The sequence below is a fragment of the Musa acuminata genome, chromosome BXJ1-5 (assembly GCF_036884655.1).
Source record: "Musa acuminata AAA Group cultivar baxijiao chromosome BXJ1-5, Cavendish_Baxijiao_AAA, whole genome shotgun sequence".
Taxonomy (NCBI): Eukaryota; Viridiplantae; Streptophyta; class Magnoliopsida; order Zingiberales; family Musaceae; genus Musa; species Musa acuminata.
Genome location: NC_088331.1, coordinates 6,236,376 through 6,262,396, shown reverse-complemented (window position 1 = coordinate 6,262,396; position 26,021 = coordinate 6,236,376). Strand labels below are relative to the sequence as shown.

The 26,021-nt window shown below is 38.8% G+C and overlaps 4 protein-coding genes and 1 long non-coding RNA gene across 7 annotated transcripts; 2 read left to right on the top strand and 3 right to left on the bottom strand.

Moving 5' to 3' along the window:
* Positions 1 to 30: 30 nt before the first annotated feature.
* Positions 31 to 8,645, bottom strand: LOC135582531 (signal peptide peptidase 2-like). 3 transcript variants are annotated; one of them, XM_065182274.1, is made up of 12 exons: positions 8,457 to 8,645; positions 7,675 to 7,884; positions 6,395 to 6,510; positions 6,123 to 6,274; positions 5,938 to 6,023; positions 4,059 to 4,186; positions 2,633 to 2,683; positions 2,110 to 2,196; positions 1,934 to 2,003; positions 941 to 1,077; positions 764 to 841; positions 31 to 257 (listed from the first exon to the last, which is right to left on the bottom strand). In XM_065182274.1, the coding sequence occupies exons 2-12, from the start codon at positions 7,715 to 7,717 to the stop codon at positions 165 to 167; spliced, it is 1,041 nt and encodes a 346-aa protein (XP_065038346.1). In that variant the 5' UTR covers positions 7,718 to 7,884; positions 8,457 to 8,645; the 3' UTR covers positions 31 to 164. The 3 variants fall into 3 exon arrangements, with proteins under 3 accessions (XP_065038346.1, XP_065038345.1, XP_065038347.1); XM_065182273.1 differs by having other exon boundaries at positions 7,675 to 7,744; XM_065182275.1 differs by lacking the exon at positions 8,457 to 8,645 and adding an exon at positions 8,287 to 8,412 and having other exon boundaries at positions 7,675 to 7,744.
* A 5,477-nt stretch (positions 8,646 to 14,122) lies between these two features.
* Positions 14,123 to 15,245, bottom strand: LOC135673367 (zinc finger protein ZAT6-like). The gene has a single exon (XM_065182269.1). It carries the CDS (start codon positions 15,043 to 15,045, stop codon positions 14,236 to 14,238), a length of 810 nt encoding a protein of 269 aa, XP_065038341.1. The 5' UTR covers positions 15,046 to 15,245; the 3' UTR covers positions 14,123 to 14,235.
* Positions 15,246 to 16,115: 870 nt separating this feature from the next.
* Positions 16,116 to 17,759, top strand: LOC135673369 (uncharacterized). The gene is made up of 2 exons (XR_010513300.1): positions 16,116 to 16,583; positions 16,695 to 17,759. It is a non-coding gene; the product is annotated as an uncharacterized LOC135673369 (long non-coding RNA).
* A 610-nt stretch (positions 17,760 to 18,369) lies between these two features.
* Positions 18,370 to 22,732, top strand: LOC135673366 (mitochondrial outer membrane protein porin 5-like). The gene is made up of 6 exons (XM_065182267.1): positions 18,370 to 18,524; positions 18,628 to 18,695; positions 21,489 to 21,599; positions 21,687 to 21,773; positions 21,854 to 22,062; positions 22,146 to 22,732. The coding sequence occupies exons 1-6, from the start codon at positions 18,479 to 18,481 to the stop codon at positions 22,450 to 22,452; spliced, it is 828 nt and encodes a 275-aa protein (XP_065038339.1). The 5' UTR covers positions 18,370 to 18,478; the 3' UTR covers positions 22,453 to 22,732.
* Positions 22,733 to 23,137: 405 nt separating this feature from the next.
* LOC135673368 (small ribosomal subunit protein eS1-like) lies at positions 23,138 to 25,913 on the bottom strand. Its single transcript, XM_065182270.1, has 7 exons — positions 25,808 to 25,913; positions 25,653 to 25,700; positions 25,464 to 25,569; positions 24,035 to 24,172; positions 23,778 to 23,963; positions 23,497 to 23,697; positions 23,138 to 23,367 (listed from the first exon to the last, which is right to left on the bottom strand). The coding sequence occupies exons 1-7, from the start codon at positions 25,816 to 25,818 to the stop codon at positions 23,272 to 23,274; spliced, it is 786 nt and encodes a 261-aa protein (XP_065038342.1). The 5' UTR covers positions 25,819 to 25,913; the 3' UTR covers positions 23,138 to 23,271.
* Between the last annotated feature and the right edge of the window lie 108 nt (positions 25,914 to 26,021).

The following is a 26,021-nucleotide window of genomic DNA, read 5'->3' as shown; positions in this document are numbered from 1 at the left end:
TCTCAACAGATCATCATCCACAGGTACCGATGATACTAATATTTAATTGTACTTGTAAAACTCTTTTTTAACGTTTCAAAGCCTATTTAGAGCAACGCTCTGATATTAGTTGAACAGCACCTGTGACAAAATATCATAATTGTTTTGACAACCAAAATGAACAACTAATCCACTTTCTTGTCGGCTTTGGTTTCTCCATCTTGTGTGGAACTGCTGCTGGGTTCGGTCGACAATTTTGATTCATCATACTCCAATAGCTGTACACATAGGAGAAAAATGTCATGAGTTCATTTCTAAACAAAAATTAAATTAAATTTGATGTTAGAATAAACAAAAAAATATAACCTTTCAATTTTCTCATATACTGTAAGTCTAATAACAATTGGTAACAGCTTGGTATTGCATGTTTTGCTCTCATATATCAAATCACGAGGCACTATTACATGGATTAATGTCCTACTATGAGCAAATTGATGTGCCGTAAAGGTCTGTGTGTAAACAATCAAATTGAATTCAAATTAATTCAATTTGAATTAACCCTTCACCATCATTTATGTAATTCAAATGACAACTCAACCACGCTACCGTCTCAAGTAACTCATAGTTGGTAGACACTAGACACAACCATTAGGAACTGTATGTCACCAGGTAATAATCCTCTTGCACTTTGTTATTTGAAGAATCTAATAAAGGGTACCACAGATCATAAATTGAGAAAGTAAAACAAGATTAATTGTTTAAGGAAAAAAGATATGGAACAAACCGGTTTTACTTCCCCATTCCAAAGGCAATGAGCAGCTACAAATCCAATAACACCAGGAACTATATAAAGCAGAGCGGGCTGCATATGGCAGAGCAAGTGGTTGGTAAGACATCTAAATATGGAGGAAAGGGTACTAGATAGCAACATTAGTAATAAAATACAACTTTACAAACTCACCTGTGCAGCTTGAAACCAATTCATGACAATAATTGTGAGGACCAACCCAACAGTGTATCCCAAAAAGGAACTACTGAAGTAGCGTAGTTGTTTTCCTCTTGACACATCAAAGCGCAATGCTAATGCAACAAAAATCCCTGAAACAGCAGCAAAGCATGTAAAGATATGATACAAAAAAATTACAGAACAACAATCAGAAATTTAAGTAAATTGATGCAAGCAACAATGAAACATATTTAGGAATCAAAACCAGCAGATACACCACAACAACCAAGACCCATAGTTTTCTTCAATTCATTTCAATGCTTCTGTGAACTCTGAGACAGTTGTTTCTACTTGGATAGTATTTAACCTCTCTACAACAACAAGTGATCAGGACCCTTGACCAAAAAGGATGATATATATTTTCCTTTTCTTCACAATTATGATCTCATTATCTAGTGCAATCACTAGAGTTACTTAAAACTGTTTAATCTAATCATTTTAATGTTATCATCTAATTAATGTTTTTCCCAGGGATATGGACTTACACAGAACCCTATGGCAGGGGGAAAAAAAATCCATCTAGCCAACCCAGATAATTGAAACATTACAGCTTGTTATTATTGTTCTTGTTCATCTAATATAAATGAGGCTAGCCTTCTGTGAATGAGGCCATCCAATATAAAATCAAATTTGCAGCTAGCCTGTCCACATTCCTGTCCATATTGTTCAGACTTTGGCTTTTAATGGTTGCAACTGAATCTAGTTATGGTTGCAGAACAAAGAGGAATGTGTAACTGGCAGATGTGGATGGCCAAACATATCCGCTCAGAACTACCATCAATTATTCACCCATTGGTGAATGAGGCAATGAATACCAATTCTCCGCTTTTAATAGCTTCTGACGTATCTCCTAAACCACTATTTAAAATGTTGTTCTTGTACATAACTAAAAAAACTGTAGAAAAACAACCTGACTAGAACACATTGATGAAAAACTGAATATCTCACCAGGAATAACAATATCACCAAGGCCAAGCATGGAAAATGGTCGTGCAGCATCAGATGTTGGGAATAGAAGCTGTTCATGACATGAAGGAACACAAGCACATTAAAACAAGCACATATACACACAGAATTTCATACCAACAAGCAAACATCTAAAACTAATTGCATAGTGAACGCACCTTTATTGGAGCATCAAAAGATTTAGCAACACTAACCATTACCGGAGTGAAGAATACCCAAAAGATGTCATAAAAGAATAGTCCAACCTAAAATCCAAAACATAAGGCATTAAAAGAAAATTATCAGTACTCCATGCCATGATCTTTGAATAAATGACAACCCAACATCTCAGGAACAGATGAATAAAAACTTCACTCCACATTGATGCATATTGCCAAAACACACACACATGACCAGTGGCTCCGTGAAGATGTGCACATGGAACATGGAGGCAAAAAAAGCTCTTGATAATGATATTTGATCCTCATGCTGTAGTGTAATGCCAGTGATTAAGGCGTTTTATGATTCATAAGGTATATTATCATAAGATTGCAAATTACAAAAAAAAAAGATTGCAAATTACATGGATTGAAGTATTGCTTAGCAAATCGTCTCCAAGGACTATCTATCACAAAAATCTAATATTTTAAAGAGAAGGCACACAAAGTATTAGAAGATAAGTACAACTGTGTACGCAATTACCAAGAGAATGGCACCGGTTTTAAATGACCCCAAGGATAGCATTTCAATTCCCTGCAAAATGGAGAAGAGCTTGTTGAATATATTTTCCACTAAACTTGATGAAAAGTAATGTAAACAGCTCTATTTACTACATCGACCCTCTCCTTATATTCCTTTTATTTAAAAACCAGACACAATTTTGACATAATATAATGTGTTGGCGCAATGTGAAAACTTCTTGTCCTATATAAGAGTAAACCCTCCAAGTGACTTATGCTACAAAATAAAAAATGAGTAGGCAACGATATAGGCTAAGTTACAGATAGGTTATCTGACAAACACTTCCATAATATCCTCACTAATTAGATATCTTTGGCAGGAAACAGAAGAAAGAAGGATCCAACTGGCTACTTACATGGTAGAACCGTGTCTAATTTATAAGCTCCAGATGGCCTAATATGCTGTCCATATTTGTATTTGTTCACTTTTCCTCAGCAAGATCCCATATTCCCTCTATTTTATGTCCCAACCATATTTCCTATCACACCTTTTTTTTTTCTTGAAGAGTTTCCTATTACACTATCATCGTTTGGCATAGTTCTTGTTGTGTTCCTTGACAAAAAACCTGAAAACACTTGAAACCTCTGCCCAGAAGGTTCTGGATCGGTCTAGAAAAAACCAACTTTTTCTTAAAACAAAAATCAAGATTCACTTCCTAGGGATCCTAATTCCATAGCGCTTCAACACAAAGACAGTTATACCTCACAAGTCAAATATCCAACCACAGTTAGGATACGAGTCTAAGAAGAGTGCTCAAAAAAGGTTGCAAAAGTTAAAGGGCTATGATAATCATGGATGAAAAGTTAAAAAAAAAATTCATCCAAGATTATTTAGAATGTCAAAGGCTGCTAAAGACAGTTAAAATTGGTCCAATCAAAAAGAGAGCTTCATCTAAAACAATAAAAAAGATTGAGATTATCTAGAAACATTACCCTCAATAGAGATAAATGAAAAGAAATGATCAACAGAGGTCACCCCAAATCTTTGAGAACTGTGGCTTTCTTTTTATTCGTAAGATATTTAGTTTATACTATTTGCTATGTCTTATATACACCCAATGACAACTGTGCAATATTTGAGAGCAGATACTAGATACCATCTAGTAACTGTGTCTACTATGGTTTAGGAAAAGATGATATAGGATTTCCTTGAATCGATAAATACTCCAAACTCCCCAGTATAAAGTAAGTTCAAAAGAAAATGTTAAAACAGAGTCAATTTTGGATGAAATGCATAATGCAGTGTAAGACACTTTTGTAGGTAAAATATAAGAAGGTACAAAACCAACTAGAGAAGATCATGTAAAAACATATCAAGCAGAATATCATCGATCATCAAAACAACATAAAAATTAGAAAAATTACCACATGACTGAGGAAGAACTAACCTGAATGCAGAATGCAATCCCCAAAATATTGTTCGCCAACCAATGCTTTTTCAGAACGTACCAAACACAGAAAAAGGTTCCTGGTACTGATGCAACGACCTGAGACCTGGTAAATTCCAGTGAAGCAGCTGCAACAGGGAATATTAAAATTTAATCATTACTCAAGAAGAAATGACCAGAGATAACAGGGACAAAAGCCAATCTTACAACTTAATAACAGGAAAAGAATATCATTCTCCTATATTTCACTAAATATAATGTCCTCGCAAGCTAGGTGCACAAGAAAAGGCTAAAATAGTGTATCTGCTCATTGTTATAGGAGAATTACGATATCTCCTATGATTAAATCTCTGCAAATATTTAGCATAAGAAAAACAGTAAGACTTATAATAAAATGTTCTTTTATACAACTAACCTCAGCCAGATGAATCTTGCAGGCACAACTTACGGGTAAAGGCTCATGAAGCTTTATGCCTTAAAAAAAGTCTGTCCAGGTCTAAACGGAGTTAAACCGAGAACAAGACATCAAGAAGATGGTTTCGTTCGACGTAGGGGCAAAATATGTATGGCCTAAGAACCAACTGAGATTTTGACATGTAAGTTCTTATTTTCATATAAAAACCAAAAAATTCACCGTCTGTTAACAACGCCCATATGGTTACATCCCTTATTGTTAATCAGGGCAAAGTCTATTCCATCCTAACTAAAGTTACTAAACTCTGTTTTGTTTCTCAACTTAGTACCAAGCTTACCTATGTAAGTCATGCTTCTACCATTTCCACTTCAACGATCCTTCTCTGACTAAAATTCCTTCTTTTCGCCTATCTCTCTTTATTACCATTAGCCTATCCTCACTTGTAAACCTATTTTATAGACTATACACCAATAATTTTCAAGGATAACAGAGCTGCAATGATATAATACAACGGACAGACGCATATTATAGATCTTTAAACTCATTTGGGGATACTATTAAGGTGATGTCAGGTACCAAGAAACCTGGACATCGCGTTGGGGAATAAATATACTTTCTTGGAACAAAGCCCAAACTTGGCACTTATAAGCAATAATTTAAACTCGAACATTCTTGTCATCATCCTTAGGAAGTAAGTTAATTACTCTGATTGCTCAAGCAGACAGAACAGATAAACTAGATACATCCAACACCTAGAGTAACTACCACACTACATATTCTTAAAAATCATGCTAAAACCTACATCAAGAATATGTCACCAGTATACCTGAAATCACACTAAGATGAGCAACTAATATTAACATTTTTGATAAAATGTTATTGTGTTAAATATGGCTTTATTATGTTAAAAATATTACCTTCTGGGTTAGTCAATAATCAATGCTGGAAATTGTTAGTCAAAAACTTGTTCTCAACATCCAACACTGGTGAAAAAGCAAAATAAACATAGATCAACAACCATGCACTGCATCCCACTTATTAGATCTCTGCTTGAACCCATTCATGTAATCTAGAATATCTAAAACCTCCTGAAAGAGCTTTCGGTAACAGCCAACACCCAATGGTCTACGACAAAGAACATCAAGGTTAGCTAATACAGCTGTAAACACAGATCAGGAACAAAAGAGGAGTGCCTCAAGAAACAATATTAACTATATCACTATAAATTCCATAAACTGTCAAGTGATATATGGCATGTATCTATTAACTATCAGCCGCACATAAATATAAGACGAAGATATGAAAGCTTTAATTATCAAGAAGTGTAAAGACAAAGGGATAAGAACCTGACAACCAATTTAGAACAAGTGAAACATGAGATTTTGTCAACATTAGTTACTTTGACATATGACAACCACAAGAAGAGATAATTCTTAAGGAAAGCCAAAAGCAAAGATGACGCACAATGGAAATAAGGAGCACGCCAAACAATGAGATCATCGTTCCAATGTCGTGGAAGAAAACGCTTGATTGCTGGTAATAATGTTGCCCTGCATGTCAATGTTAGCAACAAGTTAGACACAACACCTGTTAATTCTAGTGAGAATCATCAATCAGATCTCAGTTCACTGGAAATGACAATTACATACGAGAGAGCCACAATCCCAAGAACAAAGAAGTAACATGTCAGTACAGCATTAACCAAATCTTTGGAGAAGAACTTGAAAAGTAGAAACAGTGATAACAGCATTGCACTCCCAACTAGAGGAAATCGCATGGCATGTTCATTTGACATCGTCTCCTGCATATATTTCATGAACATATCAAAATGCGCTTTTGATATAGCCTTGATAACCGAAAGCAACAAACAGAATAAACTGTAATCTAACAGTTCCATGAAGAAGGAAAAAATAATACTCACCGATGGTGGTGTTGGCTTGACTGACCGATAGCAACCGACGTAAACAGTCAGGCATGCTGTTAAAACTACATTAACATTGGGGTTTACGTTCACAACAAGTGGGGCTAAGGTCAAACCTGCAAACAAAAGGCTTAAACATAATTATCAAGATCAAACATATATACAACAAGAAATCTTTCTAACCAAGCTAGTTATACCATGTCCTAGTTGCAAACACTTCAAAATAAAAAAAAAGGGTTGCAGAAAACTCTGACAAAGGAAAAATATTAACCATCTCGACAAGTCTAAGCAAAATCTTAGATGCTGCTCAAACCAAAGGAGTACACCTGGTAGTCATAGTGGCCTACCCAGATATTAATAGCACAAGCAGCATCCAATATAAAAATCACCTTATAAATGGACTGATGACTTAAAACCAGTCCAGACCAGGCTGTTTAGGGCTTTATATTTTTTTATTGGCCCAGACTTATGGCACAAAAGTAATAAGAGAAGACACTCTACAGGTACAAATGTGTGATATCTCATAACTGATCCAAACTAGGATGTTTAGGCTTTATAGTGCTGGCCGGCCTGGCCTGATGACAACACAATGCATTCAAAACAGGTCCTCTAAGGTTTGAAATATTTGATTAGCGATCTTAACTAAGATTGCCAACCCCAAATAGTCGGGACCTACAACTTTGTTGCTGTAGATCTTAACTAAGACTAGTTACACATCATGATTTTTGTCTGTGCGGTAAAGAAGAAGAATGTCTCTAAACCCTAGTTCGATCAGCTGCCTTATCTGACAAGGCAAAGGCATAAATCCCAAATGTTCTTCTTTCCTGTTAGCTTTCACATTTATATTTTCCATTGATGCATTTTTGTCTTTTACAGTATTACAAAATAGTACCGGTCTATCAATCCTTGAAACTGATACCAAAACAGTAAACAGAATCTCATGCTTGAATCGATTCCATGTCTATGAAGCTTATGGTTATCATGGCTTTCAAGAAGTAAAAAATGACATTCAATCAGTTGACAAACAAGTAAATATTGAAATTTATTTGAAGCAGCATATCACCAAAAACACCAATTTATACAGATAGAAATAGATCAATTCAGGTAAAAACATATAGCATTTCTTCTATGCCATTAATCAAACAGATAAAATTGTTTTATTAAAATGAAAGAGATGCCTGATCAACCAACGAGAACACCAATATGGGCACGCATGTAAATGAAACCGACCTAAAAGGCTAAAACTGCATGAGCTAGAGAATGAGAAAAATGCATCATACCTAAAAGCGCAAAATTTGCAGCACGTTCATGTGTTTTCATCATGATCAACTCAAAGTCACCAGCAAATGGCTGTTGCAACCCAAAATGAACAGATGATGTTGTGGATTGACAAATCAGGAAGCAAAATACGATTTATTAGTAATTAATTTTTCACGATTTCAGCAAAAATTCAGTGATGGATCAGGGATATGATCCTCCCTAAATTAACCCTGCACGAGGAAGAGCAAAGAGCATATAGAACTATCACTATATTACAGATCAAAGCTTAACTTGGAGAACAACCTAACTCAATAACAAGGAAACGTAAAGCCAACAAGGAATTTATACACTTCGTTTACCCAAAAAAATGGAAAGGCAAAGAGAAGGGGACCATCGGACCCTAATCAACCCAAGCAAGAAAATTCGATACGACAAGGATCATCCAATCCCACGAAAAGAACAAGAAACCTCGATTCGCCCACAAAAAGCACTCTTCACGGGCCACTCAACCAAATTAAAAAATGAATCAACGAAAACACGCACTCAAGACGGTTACAGAAGAAGTCAAAGATCGACCAGATTCCGATGTACGCCTCCCAATTTCACAAATATCACGCGCCCGTTAAATTTACCTCCGATCTGCGCCATCGAACAAAGCCACAACCCTAAATTCGAATCTTGTTACAAGATCCCAACCCAGCCCTCGCACTTAGACACATACTTTCCCCAAACTATCCAAGAACCGGGATGAAAGCGCTAGGAATCAGAAATATCAAAGAGAGTGGAGGTCAGAGGGTCTCACCTTTGCTAACCGAGATTGAGGGAGGTTCGAAGCCCCAAGTCCGGGGCCGAGATATCTTGGATTCGGCCTGCGAGACAAACCCTAGATCGGTTACTGCTTCTGTCGCCTTAGAGCTTTTGAGCGTTCCCTCGTGCGATGGACGGTTTCCGAAGGCCGCTGGATTCAAGTCCTTCCTCTTCTGTCTCTCCATTGCTAAAAGATAGAAATAGGAACAGAGGAAGAGACAGCCCAGATAAAACCTCGAAGCCCATCAGAGGTAGCCCATCGGAGGAAGAGACGTCTACTAGCCAAAAGATCAGGAATTACTTCCCTGCCATTCAGGCGATCATTATTTCTTATTAAAAACTAGAAGAAATTTTCATTACACACGTACATAATATTCATAGGTTTGTACCCAAATCCTATTACTTGTACAATAACGCTATGACCAACTAGAATGTCTTGACCGGATGTTGACTATGACTTTCGTCGCTTTTCATCATTTTCTCTAACAAATAAATTTCTTAATAATATTAAATTTAATTTCATGAATATATAAAATAAAAATAATTTATTATATTTTTTATTATTGATATAAATATTATTTTCAATCAATTGAAACTTGACGTAATGTCATGAACGATAGCCTCTCACTTCTAACATCTTCATTAACGGATTATTCATTAGTTTTGTTTACTTGTAAATATATTTGGTAGTGTATTTTACTTTATTTTTATGTGTTTATACTTAAAAATTATGAGTAAGAATAATTTACGATACTAAATAGTAATCACTTACCATAATGGGTAAAATTATCCTAAAATAATTTAGTTTTCATGTACCATGACCTTTTTTTTTTACGTTATGGCACGATGCAAAATGTCAACTATCTTAACCCCTTAGAACTACTTAGATGACACATGATCAAATAAAGATTTGGAGTAGTGTTGGATATTGATTGGATTCACAAAGTTCATATACTATACATACGAGAATTTGTCAACGTGGCCGACACCCAATGAGTTATTGTGTATATACTTGAGACTGTTTATTTATTTTCTAAACTCTTTGTTTTTTCTTTTCTCTCTTACATCAAGTGTTTGCTGAATTACTAATAAAGTTATCCTCTTTACGAGGCATTGAGACATATCCATCGTTCATTCTCGAAGTTGATCAATTTACCCTTTTACAAGCCTTGGAGACATGAGTGGGGTTGTAACTAGGCTAACCCTTTACATATGAAAAATGCTAAGGGTGCCTCACAACTTATGTAATTATAGCTAAGTCCTTTATATTGTGGTATTTAACGAGTAAGAAGTTCGAGCAAATAGTGAAAGTTCATGATCTCGTCATAACGATGCACTATAACAAATCGAGAAAGGTAAGACAAGCCAAACCATTACCCCAAACAGTCGCAAGTGAACTATAAGTGTTAAGCTCACTCTTATGCTATTGGAGCCACTCAAGAGGAGCGCAGCAGCCAAAATAGTGAGTGAGAAGTTGACTATTCTCGAAGAAGCTATAATCCAAAATGTCAACATGAAAAAAAAAGCTAAAACAGTGAGAAAGCACAATCTATAGTGCCAACTGAAAAAAAGAAGTGATAAGGAGAGGCTAACAACTTTGAAAACCTGCTTTGATATTCTTGAAGCTAAAAAGAATGTAGAGGAACTCTACTAAGGCAAATGAAGGCATCTTAAAATAGAGAACTCGTAAGAGGAGGTGGAATCTCATATCGATAAGGTTTAAGTCCTGACTAGATCGATTGACAGAAGACACCAAAGACTCTGTGCAACACCTACACGAAGTCATGTAGAACTCATGTCCAAGATTACATTGCTTACAAGTGCTCTTAATGTGGGAGAAAGCAACACCTATGTTGCTCCATCACAAAACTTAAGGGAACTCGAGCTGTACTACTACAGGAGTGCTAGGGATGTAAATGAGCTTGAGAATTTTTTATTTGATATGGAATAATACTTTTGAGCTATCAGGCTCGATTTTGAAGAAACCAAAATTTTGATAGAAATCATGTACTTAATAAGGATGTAAAACTTTGGTAGCAAATACGTTGGGAAGAGATCCAACAAGGTTGGTATTGAGTGGACACATGGGAGGACTTAAAGTTCAAGTTGAGAATTCAATTCATACCCGAGAATATGAAGTTCATTGCAAAAAGGAAGCTGAGACAACTCTACCAAAATACTTTTATTTGAGACTATATGATGTAGTTTTTAGTACTAATGTTGGACATACAAGACATGTTCGAGAAGGACAAGTTGTTCAGCTTGCTCGATAGCCTAAAATCTTGAAAAAAATAGGAACTACTTTGAAGGAATGTCATTGATATGGTTAGGGTAATTGCAGTTATAAAAAGTCTCATCGACTTTGTTTTCTTAAAGAACTCGGGGAAAAAGAAAAAAAATTTCAAGAACCACCCATCTAATTATTCCCGAGAGAAGGAAACTATGATCGAGCTAAAGAAAAAGAATTCCCACAAAATGTCAAGTTCAAAAGGTAAAGCCCCAAAACTTAACATATGATTCTTGTGTGGAGGATCGTACATGGTGAGGGAGTGCTCACAAAAACGTGCACTTATTACATTGACAGCATCAATCTATATGCTCAGATTAGATAAGGGCAAGGTCATAGCCCTTAGTTTGAGTAGTTTTGAATCTAACGATGATGATAAGTAATCGCAAAGCCCTTGGATGACAGTAATACATTTGTTGAATACATTACGATGTCAAGTGGAGGAGAATACGAAGACAACGTAATAGAAAATAGGGAGTAACAAGTTGATATATATGGACATTAAACTAAATAGCCAAAAAAAAACTCATGCGATTGTGGACATGAGCACTACACAATTTTATTATCAATCAAGAAGCAAGATGACTTAGGTTAAACCTAAAAAAGAGCTCAAGTCAAATAAAGGCTATGAACTTAGAGGCTAAGCAGATCTCTTAGCTGACAAAAGGGTCCTCGATCAAGATTAGGACGTGGAGTGGAAACACAAATATGATAGTGATGCCACTGAATGAATTCCAAGTGATCCTTAGAATAGAGTTCATACACACGACTAAGTTAGTGCCAATGTCATTCTTAAAATCTCTATGTTTAATGGGAGGTGATGACCCCTATTTGGTTATAGTTCCTGAACGAGGAATAAGGACTCACAATAAATATTGACTTTACAACTAAAAAAGGAGGTGTAAAAAGGTGAATTAACTTTCATGGTCATAATAAGGTTAGAACCACTTGATGTGGAGGCTACTCGTGAATTTACTATGATGACAAACATTCTAAAGGAGTTATAGATGCTATGCCACTTAAGTGGCCAAAAACACTACTAGTACATAGAGGCATGGATCATCATATTAAGCTAGAGTCAAAAGTGAAGTCTCCAATGAGACCATCATACCGTATGGCCCCTCTAAAGTTGGCAAAGCTCTCGAAGCAATTAGATGAACTGTTAAGCAATAGTCTCATCTACAGTTTTAAACATACATAAATATAAATGACTGTTTCTAATAATTATTAAGGTAGGCAATGTCTCCTATAGGTTATAGCTATCGGCATGGCACAAAATTCATAATATCTTTCACACAAGCAACTTGAAAACCTACCACTTATATCTGCAATAATCTTTCCAAAGCATTCAAACTCGGCTACCCCCCCCCCCTCCCCCCCACTAGAGCCTCCTACGAAATGTGAGTTAAAGTCATTCTAGCATATCACAAGATAAAGCTACCCAATAGAGCAAATCAAATCGAGTACTTGGTGAAGTAGCGAAAGCTTTATTGGACAAAAGTCAATTGAGAGCGTGAAGATGCCCTACGATATGAAAAGATAATCATTAAAGCCTACTAGCAAGCATCGATGAGGGTATTGACAATTTAAGTGGGGGGGAATTTCACGGATGGTTATCACTCACCCGTCATATTTTGTCAGCAGATCATTCGTCGCTTTTGCTTGCTTGTACATATGTTGTATATTTTTGCTTGAAAACTATGAATATGAATATTTTGTACGACTAGAAAGCGACCACTCACCATAATGGCTAAAACTATCTTTAAATGATCTAATTTTTTTGTGTAATGATTTGTTTTCTGTAAGCTATGATGCAGAGCAAAACATCAATCATCAAAGGATCCTCAAACCACCTAGGTGGCATAGGACTAGATGGATATTTAGAATAGTGTTGGGTATTGATTGGATTTATAAGTTTACACGTTAAGCTTATGGAAACTTATCAACATGTGTGACACTTGATGAGCATTCGTTTGTAGACTTATGACTATCTTTTTTGCCTTCTAAAATCTTTGTTTGCTCTTTTCTTTCTTTTCTCTCTTGCATACGAAGTATCTACTGAATTGTTTATAAAACTACTACCTTTGTAAGATATCGAAACTTGTTCGTCACTCATTTTCGAAATTAATTAATTTACTCTTTTACAGATCCTGATACTACAATTAGGTTAACCATTTGCGAATAGATAAAACAAGTATATCTCACTATTTAAGCAATTTAAATTAAGTTCATCATATTACATAGTCCTACTCACTCACGCATGTCATATCAAATTTCAAATATAATAAATAGTCTATTTGGCATTCTACATCCATTTACATATAATAATTCATCACTAAATTGATATTTATAAAATAAATATTATATATAATTATATTTACAAATATATCATTTTGAACTCATGAAATTAATACTAAATTTCACTCTTTACATATAGAAGAAATTTAGTATAGTTTTTTTTTCCTAGTAATAGATTAAGAAACAAGATGGTAAAGGAGTTTTTTTTTATTTTATAAAAAATATACTTTGAAAATCATAACTTTAAAAACAAATCAGATCAAATCGATTTGATTTGATCATGATGGGTTAAAAATTAAAATTGATTATGCTAATAACGTAACTATTATAAAAAGACAAAAAAAAAAAAGGTGTAATAGATTTTACTCTCTTGTGAGCTATATTATTTTTTTAATGATAAACGATGAAAACACTAATCAATCTCATAAATTTTTCTAACTAAACAAGTTGATATGTTCAAAATTTTATCGAATGAAATTTCAAGCTCCCAAATAGATATGATATATTAGATTTGTCTCATAGTATCAACCCTCAATCCTTAAATGATTATATAATATTATAAAAATATCATATAGAAGTTTATTCTTTTCATTCATAGCTAAAAATATATTTTTAAATAAAATTAATATATTAAAACTTAAACAAGTATGATACAACCTTACCAGCTAAAAACAGAGCAAGGGTTGAACATATGAATGATATGCAAACATGCAGCTGAATAATGCTAATTTAATTCGGTGATATATTTTAGATTGCAGAGCGTTGAGGATGAATGAGCCTTTGACATTATCCCTCACAAATGCGGATGATCATCAAAATAATTTCTCATAGAAATCCTAAGCAACCAAAATAATCCAACTATTTGTATGTGTATATATATATATATATATATATATATATATATATATATATATATATATATATATATATATATATATATATATATATATATAACAGTCAATTTAACGTGCAGTGTCAGGTTCAAAAGTCAAAGAGAAACTTCCATTGGTTACTGCCTTCTTTCTCCGGTCAACCAAACCAAGTCAACCAAACCAAACAAATTTGAATACTAGCAGTAATACAACAACAAATTGATTTCTTACTTAAGCAAACAATGAAAGAATGTTTTTTTCAACCTACACAAAAAAATATAATAATAATAATTGTAATAGTAACGATAAAAGAGACATCAAATAAAACTAATTAGGGTCAGCGGCGTTGCTTCTATGCCGCGTGTTGACGGCGTCAAGAGACGCGGCTTCTTATTGGTCAACGCCAGAGGGCTGAGCACCTCCTCCTCCTCCTTCTTCCGCTTCTCCTTGTCCCACCCTCCGCCGATTAACCCCATCGTCGGCAGCCGCTGCGACGCTGGCGGCAGGTTCAGGTCGAACCCTTGGTCCTTCCCCGAGCTCGCCACCCCGGAAGACGAAGTCGCCGCCGCCCTCGCGTTGACGCCCTCGTAGTGGCACCTCATGTGACCGCCCAGCGCCTGGCCTGTCGGGAACGACTTGTGACACACTGAGCACTCGTGGGCCCTTCCCGGGACCGAGGTAGCGCCGCTAGTCGAGGCGGAGGTGACTGCGTCACCTCCGGCGGTCGCCGCGGCGGCCACGGGCTTCCGGTGGCTGGTTTTGTGGCCCCCGAGGGCCTGGTAGGAGGGGAACGCCTTGCCGCAGACGGAGCACTCGTAGGACTGAGTCTTCGACGGCGGCACCGCGTGGTCTATCCGAGAGGTGCCTCCTCCGTCACGCTGCTCCACCTGAACCGCCGTGCGGAGGTCAGACCGGCCGCTGACGCCGCGGGAGAGCATCATGAGGCAAAGGGCGAGGAATTCCTCCTCGGTGGGGATGCGGCCGTCATCCTTCTCGGAGACTGCGGGAGAGCTGGAGGCGCGGGGGCGCTTCGAGCGCTTCCCCTTCGCCCACGACTCTACCTGGTAGGGCGTCGTCGGCGTCGTCTCGTCCCTGCTGACGACGGTCTCCACTGTATCCACGGCCATCGGATCTTGGTTCTCGCTCGCTCTCTCTCTCTCTCTGTCTCTCGGTCACAGTAAGGATTTGGGGGGCAAGGGTGAAAATATTCGCAGAGCTGTACCACGGTGGTCAAAGTCTGGAAGCAGGCAAGCAAAGAAGAACAGAACACGAGTGAAGAGCGAGAAGCGGCCTCGAGATATATAGAGAGAGGGGAAATGAATAGGAACAGAGTGGAGTGTGGTCCAAGTTTGGAAGCTGAGGCGGCGAAGAGGAGCACGCAGGACGACGACCGAGTTAAGAACCTGGCAACACTTAATCTACCCGTCCCACCTACTGGCCCTGTGATACGAGGATGTGGGGCCGGCTGCAATTCACCAATCATTAAAAAGGTACGGTTTGGGTTTTCGTATCGCAACTACCCGATGGAGTGACTCCATCGCTTCCGGGTGGCTTCGGGTCACACGTCAGCGAGGACGACACAGGGAGCAGTCAAACAGAGTACCTTGTCGACTCGGTACACCGCCCACGCTTATCACCTTCCCGCACCGGCTATTGGAAGCGGCGTGGCCTGTGGCTGTGGTTCCTTCCATCCTTTTCTCGTTCGTGTGCGCGCACACAATTTGCGAGGGGGTCGAGTGCGAGTGCAGAAGAAAGGAAAGTAACCTCAGTGATTCGCTTCCAATTGCGTTCGAGGGAAAGGGGGATGTATCCTTCTGACAGGGACTCGACGCTTTCCACACAATTAACATACAATAAAGCACGAGAAACTTACATCGATTGGAAGACGTGAGAGAACGTCACGTGTTAGACTATTCCATTCTTTGGCCTTGTAAAGTAGGGAGTCATATGTGCATGTCTCTGCGGCTGGTGCTCATCTTCATCCCCTCGAGGTTCATTGAACGTAAGGCACATGGAATTGTCCATGCACGCCACTTTCCATGCATGGAAACAGAAGGGGTAGTTGTACCCACTGCACTCGGCAATGGCACCGGTTGTGAGATATTGGTGACGCTCCCACTTCTACTTGTGTGTGTAGATTAACCTTATCTTTGGAGACGATGTGGAAGTTTCCGAGGCAGTAGGTTTGGCCAAACTGGATTAACCTTATCTTTGGAGACGAGGTCGAAGTTTCTGAGGCAGTAGGTTTGGCCAAACTGGATTGAACTCCAAGGTTGATGCAGCAAAGGCTTGCTGTGACTTCCTGCCAAACATCGATCGAGTCCACAGATTTGAAGGTGGAAACTGTGGACTTGAATCGGTCTGAGCTGATAACTCCACTGTCACGTCGTGCAGAAGAAGAAGGTTTTTATCTCTCTAGACACCGGCTGATTCCATCACATGTACAGGCCATCTGTCCGATTCGATTCAAGACTCCGTAGTCCCTTCAATTAATCTAGTCACAAATGAAGTTGTCGAGATGCAGTCACCTCTATCACTTGCTCCTCTGGGAGGAAGCTTGCGTAAAACAATGCAAGAAAGGGATACATGAGTGTGCATCCAAGTGAAGAATGATGATGGGTATATTCATTGTTCTCCCTGTTGTATCAAAAAAGAAATCTTTCAAGTGAGTTGATGCTTCCTTTTTTTCTTCTTTATCCTTTTCCTTTTGTGTGTTGAATGTCTTATAGAAGGGTCTCTAATATAGAGAGAGAGGATTATCCTCTTTTGTATGTAGGGAGATCGGCGTAAAGAACATGTCAAGAGAATCATGATGCGTAGAGGAAGCAAAGAAAGCCCGTTGCCTGAACCTTTTCTTTTCCCCTGCATAGAAATTGCAATCGTTCATGGATGCTGACAACAAAGTCATGGCCGCCATTCAAGCGGCGCAGTCAGTCCACTGTGACAGGAGGAAGCTTCCAGGCAAAAGGTCAAGCTCACATACGGCAAGCTTCGAGCCTCCTATAATTGACCGTATGGGCTTCTCCTCTAAGCACGAGCAGGAGACAAGACCGTGCTAAGGCAGTTGAGCTCAGCCGACGCATTTGAACTGCTGATTCCTCCTGCTTTCTTCCAAGTCGTGTGGGATTCCTGTGATGAGAAACCGCAATAGAAAGAACGGTTGAGATTGGAGGATAGGATGAGCTTACATGATTGGACGGTTGTGATCGAGATGAGATTGACAGAATGATGATGGATAGGAGAGAATTACCAATTTCCACATCTTACCAATAATTGAAGCCTTTGTTTGCCCTCTTCCGGCACTCTCTCGTTATCAGTGCTCCCCAACTCAGCAAGAAAGGAGGACAGAAGAAGAGCGGATTGAAGAGAAAGAGATCGATCGGTTAGATGGAGGGTCTGATACCGTTGGTGATGCGCGCGATCAAGCGGAGCCGGGACCGGAGCTCCTACCGCCGCCTCGCCGTCGAGAGGTCGCCGCTGCTCGCGGCCGAGGAGTGGAAGCCGCGGGATCGCGATCGCGCCCCGTCCGAGTTCCCTCCGCTGCCGCCGCCGCCGCCGCTGCCCTCCGCGCGCTTCGGATCCGGCTCCCGACCCTCCGGCCGGCACATGGCGCCGTCGCGGAGCCTCCGAGGCGACGCCCTGGTAGATTCGTTGAATCGTCGATGAGAGTCGGAATCGGCAATATTTGCGTAGAAGAGATGTTACTTCAACTGTACAATTACGCGTTCCGTGTTGGAAAATGGGTAGACATTTCCCATTAAACCAATTTAATGTTCCCATCGATCTGTACGTCTTCAATGATTGTGTTCTTTGCTGTATCAGTAACAGAAACTTTTATCTACATTTTTTATATTTGATTATAGTAAAAATGAAATCATAGTCATATATATATAATATATATCATCAATCTTAGAGGGATTTCTTAGGTGGTAAGAAAGATTATTATTATTATTTCACTCAAGGCATAATTAAAAATATATAGACAGCTCTAAATTACTTTTTATTTGATTTTGATATATAATTTTGTTGACGAAGCAGCGGTTTTTGGCTTAACTCCCATCACATCAAAACCTTTTTTCGACATTGAGCAAACCTCGTGGGACCATAATAGTGACACCTTCTCACTCCTTTATTTGTTACCTTAATCCTCTACATCTGACATCACTCCGCAGAAACAGGTGGGACCCGATCTGTTTCAACGTATGGGACGACGGGTAAATGTAGAGTTCCGTCAGTAAGTGGAAGCGCAGAAATGGCGTCTATTGCGAGAAGAAACTTCTCCAACTCGCTTAAGGTTACCCGTCCGACTCTCCGGCCCATGATCTGCAGTAACGTTCGGGTCCCACACATGAGCCCACATTCCATCTCCAATGAAAAGGCAGGTACCCAGAACGGTTAATCCACGTCTTAGTTTCTTTGTTTCTGTTGGTCCGCCGCCCATAATTTTCCAAGCTAACTCTCTATTTATATATCTTCTCATTTTTCTGTCGCGCTCCACCGAGAGGGCGAAACCCTACGACGCTCCTCTCCTTTGATTTGTCTCTCTCCTCGCCCGCAGCCATGAAGGGACCGGGGCTCTTCTCCGACATCGGCAAGAACGCCAAGGGTACTATCCATTTCCGATCTCTCCATCTCCTTCTCCCCTGATATCAGATTCCCTCTTGTTTTTGTTCGATTCTTCTCCGCTAATCTTTGGGCTGGTAACTCAGATCTGCTAACCAAGGACTATACGTGCGACCAGAAGTTGACCATCTCCACCACCAGCGCCTCCGGTGTGGTAAGCTTACTTTTAGATTGACAATCGCAGTTAGTTCTCAACTGTTCCTCTCTTTAGGATTGTATTGCTATATTTCGACTTGTGTGATTGCGACTATGGAATCATGTTGATCGGTTCGATGGTCTAAATAGTTATTTCTTTCCCGACGTGATCGTTAAACGAAAAAAGGAACATGAGAAGATATAAAATGATACTATGAGGCTGACCTCTGTGGTTGTCTAATTGAGGATGACTTGAAGATTCTGGATCGTCTCTTTCAATGTTTTGCAATTTTTTTGGTAAATTTCTATCTTTGCATCGATCTAATTTGGTACTGATGTGTAGAATTTTCCTGTTGAATTTAGCTAATTGCTTTATTGCATGCAAGCCGGTTTGTTGCTAGCGTTGCTTTATCTTGCACGTCCCAAGAAGTGATATTGTCACACATATGCGATTTATTTTTGCTATTGTTTGTTCCTGGAATTCATTGTGCTTATAATTGTTCTGCATTCATGCTTCTCTTCTTTTTTTTTTCAAACTGTTCTATGTTTTCCAAATAATTTTGCTTAATTGCTCTTTTTTTTCTCTTTGCCTGTGCATACATTGATACATTGTTGTAAGTTGCTTAGCATAGTTTTGACTATTTAAACTTTTAAACTTGCATGATTTGACATTTTTTTATAGAACTCCTTTCTAGGTGATCATTTCATATTTTTCTCTTGACAGAGTAATCTCTTATCAGATGTATCTTTTTTTTTTTGGATCATAGTTGTGCCTTCACACTGACTGTCTTACCGTTGAATCTTTGCTTTAGACATGGAATTCAAGTCTTTCTGTTTGGATAGTTGTTGGATGCTTTCACACTATAAAGGATTTTTCAGGGAGATAGGCTGTAAAATGATACTGATTTGTGTCAGTTATAGATTATCTGGGAAGTTGCTTTAAAATGTCTTTGCCTCTGTACAATAGCTTGTCAGGCTGAGTTATTTTCCTACCTAATTTTGATTGGTAACAAGCACAGGAAGGATCACTAGAGTTAGAGCATTTCATTTATATTTTAGAAAGTAGAACCTATATTAGGCATTTGGTTATCAATCATTGCATATTGCAAATTGTGCGTCAGGTGTATGGACAAACAAATATATCAGTTGTATAAAAGAAACAAAAACAAAAAATCATAATTTTCCAACTCTTTTCTGCCAGTTACATTGTCTTTTTTTGGGCACCATTGAGCTCTGTACAAGATATTTTATCTTTATTTATAGATTTTAGTTAGGTCTTCTTAGGACTCCCTCAATCTCTCCTAGTACCATTAGCTTGATTGTATCATCTCTTCTAAGTACAACATCTATATGTTTCCTTTGCATATATCCATATCTTTTTAAATAGTTATATTTTAATTTATCTTCTGTCAAAAATTAAATATAATTATTCATGAATGAAAACAGTCTTTTCCTAATGACTCCAAACATCAACCTTCAACATTATTTTCTTGACAACCAATTTTTTGTATACATTACTTCCTAAGTGTCCAACACTTAGATCTATAAAGCATCACTAAAAATATATTATAATTGTAGTATTAAATACGTATACATGTTTAGAAAATAAACAATTAAGAAGTGCGCAAGAAAAAATTGGACATGGTTGATGAGAAATTGAGGATAGAATTTTACACACAAACTTGTATGAATTCATGCATTATTATTAGTGAGGTCATGGAGCTAGAGAAGTGATGGGATTAGATAAAACTGATGAAAAAAATAGGTGGATAAGTTGTCCATGCATCTCAAGATGGCCCCTAAAACTGTGGAACCTGCAACTATGGTGATTGGTGAAGTCGCGAGTGTACCAGCTAGTTAGGGCTCTGATCCAAGGCCAAGGAACACCTTTGTAGCATTTTCGACCCAAAATTTTCTACTTTGTTTGAGAGAAGAGAAGACAATTTATTAAAATTCAAAATAAACAATGAGAAGTTCTCTATGATGTCTACCCATGCTATCAAGTTTCGAAATGAATTGATCTTATTGTCCATAACCTGAATATTCAGGTCTTACATATCCTTTTACTTTCACAAGATCATGTTTTTGAAATTCTGATTTACAAGTCATAATGATTTAAGCAACTGTACCCATTAAAAATTGATTGTTTACTTGTACCCAACTTCATCCATTCCCCTGATCCAACACATGCAGATCATGTGGCACAATAAGGGAAACAGCACAGATAATGGACTTGTGTATTTTGCCTTGTTTCCCTCCTAATGCCACAACTTCTTGGCCTATTTGATCCCTTTTGGCTTCTTAAATCTTTAGGATGCAAGCTGGGAAGGCTGTAACTCTCACAGATGGTTTTCCAAGCTCACTTTAGCAGATGGCATTTACTATAACTACGCATGTCTTCAGCATGCATTTAAAGATAAAATTATTCTCCCATATTAGCAAAATATAAACATCAGAGAGAGCAGGAGAAAAGGGGGCTAAAGGAAGGTAAACAAAGCTGGCAGGTGATTATAATTTAAAACTAACCTGGATGAATCATTTGCCTTCTCTTTACATCCTCACACCTGCTTGATGATTAGCCATAGATATATTCTGGAGTTCGATGGGGATTCTGATATCCCATCCTTTTCAATGGAAGAGACGAATAAGTCAACTTCAGAATGTGGTTAAGACACAATATTGGTGTGACACTTGAATGTAACGAGCAATAAACTGATCTGTTTATGTCTGAATTCAGCAAAAGATTTGCATTTAAGCACTCTATTGGAGTTTGGTTTAGGATCGCTTACAGGCACATCTGATTCATATACAGGCACTTACCTCTTCGGCTGTCAAGAAAGGAGGGCTTTATACGTCTGATATTGGTTCACTGTACAAGTACAAAAACACCCTCGTCAATGTGAAAGTCGACACTGATTCAAATGTGCGTTTTCTGCCTCGTTATTCTTCCATTATTTGACTACTGAAAAATAATTACTAGGTTACCTTTTCTCCTTCTGTTTTCTATCAGATCTCCACCACTCTTATCATCTCTGAGATTTTGCCATCCACAAAGGCTATTGCTTCTATAAAGGTTCCTGATTATAAATCTGGGAAGGTACCAAGGTTCCATGACTTTAATTGAAGTCGTGATTCGTTAAGACTGTATATGACTGAACTGAATTTCCTACCATTCAGCTGGAGGTTTGGTATTTGCATCATCATGCAAGCCTGGCCTCGGTAATGTCTTTAAAGCAGTCGCCGGTGGTTGAACTTTCCGGGACGGTAGGTGCCCAAGGCCTTGCCTTTGGTGCAGAGGCTGGTTTTGATAGTGCCTCAGGAACTTTTACCAAATACGGCGCTGGAGTAAGCCTGACGAAGCCAGAATACGATGCTTCTGTCATCATGTAAGTATCGCACTGGTAATTGCAAACCTCCTCTTGCAGAGTATCATGGAACAATTAATAGCAACATCGACCCTTCTTATCAGGGCGGACAAGGGAGACACTCTTAGAGCTTCTTATGTGTACCATTTGGATGAGATGCAGAAAAGCTCCGTGGTTGCTGAGTTTGTTAGAAGGTTCTCCACCAATGAGAACACAGTCACCGTCGGCGGGCAACATGCACTGGATCCCAAAACGACTGTAAAGGCAAGGCTCAACAATTCCGGGAAGCTCGGGGCTCTTTTGCAGCACGAGCTGCGGCCGAAGTCGACCCTGACCATCTCTGGTGAGTTGGACACCAAGGCCTTGGAGAGGACTCCCAGGCTCGGTTTGGCACTTGCTCTCAAGCCGTGACAACAATAGGGAGGTGCACATTTTTTGATTGGACGGAAAAGTCGTGCAATAAATCCATTCCACAGGCGTAGTGTTGAGGTTTTGGCCACTGTGGTCGACTAATTGGCCTGTTGGCTTTGAATTCACCATTTTCGTGGAGGCATTTCATGGTTGACTTCTTTCGCATATTTTTGGTAGATTTTGCCGGGACTTTTAGATTAGCGTAATGTAAGCGCCGTAAACTAACAGTCGTCTATATTTAGCGTTGAACTGTAAAGTAAATGAACAGAATTCTTGTTGTTGTTGCTGCGTAAAGTAAATGAACACAACCCGTATCTAACACGATCGATGCATCACAGGCTTCCGAGAGAGGTCAGATGGAGCCCATTTGACACATCGAGTGAGGCATCCCCAACTTATCCACATCTAGGCATCAAAATCTTGGATGCAACTCAAAGGTAAAGACACGCTCGTATCCACTTGGGTGACTTTTATAATCATCTACACATCCTTTAATAGTAAATAAATGTTTTATGAATAGCTTATTCAAATTTCAGCTTCAATATCGAAGATTCAGGTTATCCCCAAAAAAGTCATAAATTATTCCGGAACAAATAATGTATCCGGAAGATAATCTCAGCTTCGCAATCTCTCTAAGATTAGGTAATAATAATGCTGCAAAAGCCTCGATTCCACTCGAACAACAAAAAAGAAAATTCACCTGAGATTATAGAATTATTAAATAAACACTGTCAAAGATGTACGTAATAATCTCAATAAAACAGGAAAGACAATTCAGAACTGCAGAAATTGCATTTGGCAAAAGAAAGAACTAAAGGCCTAAGCCCCAACAACTGCTTCCTCGCCTTCCATCGGGACATCTTCAGCAGGTCTGTCTATTTTGACACCCACATCCTCCTTGTAGTCACCATGCACCTGCACACGACCAAAGGTTTTATGTAGACAACATAAGCACAGCCGGATCTCATGGCAAGTAAGAACTATTTGTCAGATTTTATTTGTCACATGAAGAATAAAGAAAAGAAGAAATGTGGATAAGAGTACCTCCATGAGCTTCCCCAAATCAAATTTCGGAGACTTGAGAATTTTGACTTTGCGGATGTAAACATTTTGGAGCGGGAAAATGCTCGAAGTCGCTTTCTCAATCTCCTTACCAATAACATCTGGTATGAATTTCAGTACCAAATCCTTCAGGTCACAGGTTGTAGCCTGGTTGACCATAATCTCTCTCATCTTGCGGCGTATCTGTACACCAAATATGATGGCATGCCTCAAGTTGTTCAACTAAACATCAAGACATTAAATCGCAATATATAATGAATTACCTGTCTGATCTGACTAGATTGGGCGTAACAAGTGCGTTTAACCTGATTTGGACGTCTCTTAGTGAAGGCAATACAAAACATCCGGAGAGTGTAGTTGTCAGTGGTCTTGACATCCACATGTGCCTCAATCAGAGTCAGCCACCTCCGGACTATGTATCTGACCTTGTCAGTTGTTAAGTTCATGCCCTAAAGGGAGAAACAAAGTACGATTGACACCGAAGACCAAGAGAGTTAGGCATAGCAATACAAGCACATACCCAGAAGTTAGTCAAAACATTCTTCCCCTGCACATCCTCTGCCCGGAGCCGGATTTTCCTGTGAGCCTGGTCCTCATCATTCTGAAGATCAGCTAGAGAAACCTCAAAAACTCTGTGCTTCAAACCTTCAGATGCAATCTGAGACGACAAGAGAGATTTAATACAACTATGACATCAGCAAAAATCCATGATTAACATCCAGAAGATGGCTCTTGGATGGAATGCAAGACATACATATGTAATGATTGTTATAAACAGCACACTCCCAAATGTGACAGAGCACTAGTAATGCACTTGCTTTAATAATTTTTGAGGTCCGTTAAAGTAAGAGTGCAATTAGTCAGCAAATTAACAAAGACCATGTGTCATTAAAGTAAGAGTACCATACCCTCACAAAACTCAAAACATGGTATCAGCAACCAAAAAATACTCCCCCCCCCCCCCACTCCTTTAAGCCTCAATGTGGCCTTAATACTTTAGGCTTCGAAGAAAGAGACCATATCGAAGAATCTCTTCAATTAGCTCTTAATTCTATGTTATTGGAGGTTTGAGGGTTAATTTAATTTGACTTGAAAGTATCTTCAGTAAACACAGAAAATGCTAGTATGTTCCCCCTACTCCTCCAGTCTTATGGCATGGGAATCATGCTTACTTTCATTTTGAGATATTTACCCTATGGAAAATGTAGATCTCTTCCTTTCCAACTATGTTTGACAGATAAATAAAGAAACATATGATTTTACGTTCTACCCATAAATAACAATCTTGTTTGCAATAGAGAGCCTTGACAGCAGCTCTTACATCACACTCCAGTTGAAAATTCACCAACTAAGACGATGAGTCATCACTAACACGAAACTGAAAAGGTCGAGAATTTGGCATGCAAGAAGATATCTGACACAGCCGATCCATTCTGAATAAGGAGAGATGTGTTCCGAATTCAACATAAACAGAACTTTCAAGGCTTGTGGAATCAACAAAAATCTCTCAACAAATTCATCGTGGTTCTCAGCATCTTTTGGCTTAGACTTCATCTTCCCTTTGTCCCTGGCTATCCCTAACAGCTCCTCTTCTTCCTTACCAAATCCTTTGTATTCAACATTTCGCAACTCCATTCTTCCATGGTTTCCTTGTCAAAAAGTCTATAAAATCATCTTCTTAGAAATTGCTAAGACCGTAACATCCCAAGCAGCAATGATTTCTATGGCGTCAGCCAATGCAAGAGGAGCACCTGACACTGATAAGGTTTTCCCAATGTCACTGGTCACCTCCTCCTCCCAGTTCAAACCTATCTTTCTCGTACCACCTTCCAACAAACCCAATCAAAATAGCCTTAAACCTCTCCCCCTTCTCAACTCAATGCATTTTCCTTCTAAATCTATAATAAATCCTACATGAAGAATAACATACAATGGCGGCAATGACAAACCTTTGTTCCCTGAGTCCTCGAAACAAGGGTCTTCCCGATGTTCCTGACGTTGAAGACCGAGGGAGCTTTGATGTCGTACCAGTCCTTCTTCGCGAAGGGATCGACCCTGCAAAGCATCAAGCGGATCACAAGATAGAGTCAGAGATGCAAAGGAGAACAGGAAGAAGCGCCAAAGGGACCAAAACTCACGCCTTCTTCTTCCCTCCCTTCTTCCCCTTGGAGATCCGCTTGTTCTTCCTGGAAAGATCGAAAACACACAGGAAAAACAGAAAAATATGAGAGAAAGGAATCGTAGAAGGAGAAAGGAGATCAAAAAGAGGACGACGAAGAGTGAAGATTCCAACCCGACCGCCATCGCCGCTGCTTCTCCTCCTGCGTTGTGTTTCGGCGCGATGAAGGAAGCGCAAGCGATCGGTTGCCCTAGAGTTGGAGACGGCCTCCTTTATATACGAGTTCCGCCATCGGATCATTATCCTTCGTCAGGATTCAACGTTCGTGATGAGTGCAACGTTGATCGGACGGTCAACAAGCTATACTCTTTGGTTCCCAATAATTGGG

Bases quoted from the DNA above. Each gene is read 5' to 3' on its own strand.
- LOC135582531 (XM_065182274.1), bottom strand. From the start codon at position 7,717: ATGATGAAAACACATGAACGTGCTGCAAATTTTGCGCTTTTAG. The intron at 2,197-2,632 runs GTAATTGCGTAC...TTTGGATTTTAG, and splicing joins AAACCGGTGCCATTCTCTTG to GTTGGACTATTCTTTTATGA. The intron at 258-763 runs GTTTGTTCCATA...CTATGTGTACAG, and splicing joins GGAATGGGGAAGTAAAACCG to CTATTGGAGTATGATGAATC.
- LOC135673367 (XM_065182269.1), bottom strand. From the start codon at position 15,045: ATGGCCGTGGATACAGTGGAGACCGTCGTCAGCAGGGACGAGACGACG.
- LOC135673366 (XM_065182267.1), top strand. From the start codon at position 18,479: ATGAAGGGACCGGGGCTCTTCTCCGACATCGGCAAGAACGCCAAGG. The intron at 18,525-18,627 runs GTACTATCCATT...CTGGTAACTCAG, and splicing joins CATCGGCAAGAACGCCAAGG to ATCTGCTAACCAAGGACTAT. The intron at 21,600-21,686 runs GTGCGTTTTCTG...GTTTTCTATCAG, and splicing joins AAGTCGACACTGATTCAAAT to ATCTCCACCACTCTTATCAT.
- LOC135673368 (XM_065182270.1), bottom strand. The intron at 25,570-25,652 runs GTGAGTTTTGGT...GATGCTTTGCAG, and splicing joins AAGGGAGGGAAGAAGAAGGC to GGTCGATCCCTTCGCGAAGA. The intron at 23,964-24,034 runs GTATGTGCTTGT...TTCTCCCTTTAG, and splicing joins ATGTTTTGACTAACTTCTGG to GGCATGAACTTAACAACTGA.